General features: G+C 46.8%; 1 protein-coding gene and 2 non-coding genes across 4 annotated transcripts in view; 1 reads left to right on the top strand and 2 right to left on the bottom strand.

The window, feature by feature from the left end:
• TMEM107 (transmembrane protein 107) overlaps positions 1 to 3,057 on the bottom strand; it is a 17,478-nt gene that overhangs the window by 3,919 nt on the left and 10,502 nt on the right. Inside the window, exon 5 of one of the 2 annotated variants that reach the window (XM_018564813.1) lies at positions 123 to 219. The exons of the other annotated variant lie outside the window; for it this stretch is intronic. Within the exon in view, the coding sequence (XP_018420315.1) occupies positions 123 to 219 (97 nt within the window). The remainder of the gene's footprint in view (positions 1 to 122; positions 220 to 3,057) is intronic. 2 annotated transcript variants of the gene reach the window in all.
• TRNAI-AAU lies at positions 796 to 869 on the top strand. Its single transcript has one exon. It is a non-coding gene; the product is annotated as a tRNA-Ile (tRNA).
• On the bottom strand, positions 2,045 to 2,118 carry TRNAT-AGU. The gene has a single exon. It is a non-coding gene; the product is annotated as a tRNA-Thr (tRNA).

The raw sequence follows: 3,057 nt of genomic DNA, 5'->3' as shown, positions 1-3,057 counted from the left end.
GGGGGATGCTACAAGCACATATAATGGGGTTGAATAGCTCAGCCAAAACCAGACTGGGCTGTGATTCTTGAAAGTCTATGGACTGTCACACCTTAATGGACACTCATGTAACTGGTACTCACCTGCAGAAAGCAAAGATCCACCAATACACGGAGCACTGCCAGCCCTCAAAGAGGTAGAAGAGGAGGGCCACACTAGCACTAGCATGGGCTCCCACAGCTGGAGGGCACAGCATTGGGTTAGGGACTCATAAAAACCAAAAACAGGTATTTAAAAAGGAAAACTTCACATAATGCGACATAACATACAAAGCTGCTAAACTGGCGATTTGGGAACTTAACGGAGATCTATGAGGTCAGTAATTTCTACTCATCCTCATAGTTAGAGCCGACCTGTGACAAAGAAACTGTCACAGGTCGGCTCTATTGATCGGGAAGCAAGCAGAAACATGCCGCCGATCTGCTCACTTTCCGATCATCTCCCTGCAGAGAGGCGTGACTGTCACTCATGGCTCCCTGCAGGGATTCCCCAGCGCTAAGTGGAGGAAGGAACTGGGCAGGGGGCGGCAGAGCTGGCTGTCTCCAGATAGGCAGAGCCAGCTGTCACTCACGCAGCTGGGTGGATCCAGACAGTATTGTTGGGATCCGTCCCGACTGTTGCGCTCCCAGTAACTCGTTTATTCAATGAGCATATTGTTTAAAAGAAAAACTCCTCAATTGTGGTGATAGGGACCTCACCTCCCTGTGATTTCGGTTTTCTTTTTCAACACAACTCGCAAAACTGCTCTCCATCAATGGCCGGTTAGCTCAGTTGGTTAGAGCGTGGTGCTAATAACGCCAAGGTCGCGGGTTCGATCCCCGTACGGGCCACTTGTGTTTTTTTATTTTTAGAGCAAACTGTTTGCAATGACTTAAAACATTTAAAATGACATAGAGATAAACTATATTCACATTTAACTATCGCACCTCTTATAAATTCAACTTTTTTTTTTCTGAGTTCCAAATCCCGCATCCCCATTCCACCATTTAAATTGTAATTTTAGGGAAATGTTTAATTTGCATAGCTGATACCCAACACCCTCACAAGCTATACGTGGGTGCCCGCCGGTGCAGCCATGGAGACACGTGATCGCAGCCCTGGGGAGTCTGGCAATAGCCGATACAGCCCTAGAGAGCCCCACTTGCAGCCCTGGCGAGATCCAAAACGCAGCACTGGCGAGATCCAAAACGCAGCCCTGGCGAGATCCAAAACGCAGCCCTGGCGAGATCCAAAACGCAGCCCTGGCGAGATCCAAAATAGACATGTGCACCAGCAAAACATTTGTTTCGTTTTGTTTTTCGAATTCGGGTCCGAAATTAAATTTGTTTCAGAATTCGGACGAAATTCGTTAGCGGTAGTCCGGTCGAAATTTCGTTGCAGCAAAATGACATTAGGAAAAAAAAAATTGATTTTTTTTTTTTTGCAGAAAATGGAGCCATTTTTATTTATTTTTTATTAAAGGAATAGTCAAAAATTGAATGTTTGTTTGTTTTTTTAATTAATGGAACCTCACGCTTTTTTTTTTTTTTCATCTTTTGCAAACTGAAAAAAAAAAACTTCCTCTATTTTTTTTTCCCTAATGTAATTTTGCTGTCATTTTCGTCCAAAAGCGTAATTTCGACCGGACTACTGTTAACGAATTTCAGGAAATCGGGAATTCGGATTCGTTTGCATTCATTTTAGCTGTAATTCGGATACATCCGAATTTCCGAAATTTCACATGTCTAATCCAAAACGCAGCCCTGGTGTGATCCAAAACACAGCCCTGGTGTGATCCAAAAGGCAGCCCCCTTGCCTCCACTGACAGTTTCTTTCCTCCCCGCTGGACACAGAGCAGCGCCCTGTGGGGAGGAAAAAAACCAGAAACGGACCGCAATTTTGGTAGAAAGATGGTACTTTCTGCATTTTGACGAAAGTGCCATTTTCAGCATGAACCCTTGAAGGGTCTTTCCATATGTTCAGTGTAGATTTAGCGGACAGAGCCCATCGGAGCTAAAATAACACCAGGCACTGCTGAGATTCGAACTCAGGATCTCCTGTTTACTAGACAGGCGCTTTAACCAACTAAGCCACAGCGCCCCTGACAAGCATCGCTGTGACGTACTCCATCACCAAATATCCCATTGTGCTGTTTCTATGACAATGCACCGACTTTTTAGACCCCCTTTAAAGTGACATCATCACTTCCTTCCCGCCACGTGCACAGATGAATAACCTTCCGATGGGCCCGGCGTACATTGACTGTGGACATCCTGTGACAGATGTCTTCTTCTGCTCGTGCCCCTTTGACTTCTATGGAACTCATCTCCCATCTGGGGCTAGGACAAGCCCCATAGCAGTCAGCAGGGATGTCCCGTGCAGGCGCAGCCGGGAGAAACAGACATCTGCCGCAGAAAGCAAGCAATCAACGGAGGCCGCGCCCATCAGAACTTTGTAAGTATTCAACCGTGAACATGGAGGAAGGGAGCCGTGATGTCACTTAAAGGGGCTCCAGGGATGACCGGGTATGTGACATTTCTGGGTGTGTCAGATGTCTGGTTCCCTGCTAAGCACTGTGGTTCTTCCAACCGACCCATACTTCATTATAGAACACAACAAGAACGCAGACGAAGAAACCACAATGCGTAGAGGGGGAGCATGCTATCTATCATACTCAGAAATGTTGGTTAGCAGTAGGGATGCACCGATACCAGTATTTCGATATCGAGTACAGGTACCGATATTTTTTTTTTTCCCGGTACTTGCCGATACCGAATACCAAGTACCGGAAGTCCAGTTCGGGAAGCCGGGCTTGGTGTAAAGACTCGCCACTAGGGCTGCAACAACTAATCGACATAATCGATTATAATCGATTATTGAAAAAGTTGTCAACTTTTTCAATAATCGATTAATCGGCTTCCAATCAGTTGGCCCTGTTCACAGCTCCACACGCTGTGCGCCGCACCTCCTCCCCACCTCACGCTCGCCGCTGCCAGACCCGCTCGCATTCACGCGCCACACGCCGCACCTCCTCCCCGC

Source organism: Nanorana parkeri, unplaced genomic scaffold (genome assembly GCF_000935625.1).
Source record: "Nanorana parkeri isolate BGI_ZX_2015 unplaced genomic scaffold, ASM93562v1 scaffold784, whole genome shotgun sequence".
Classification (NCBI taxonomy): Eukaryota; Metazoa; Chordata; class Amphibia; order Anura; family Dicroglossidae; genus Nanorana; species Nanorana parkeri.
This window is presented reverse-complemented; position numbering and strand designations above follow the sequence as displayed.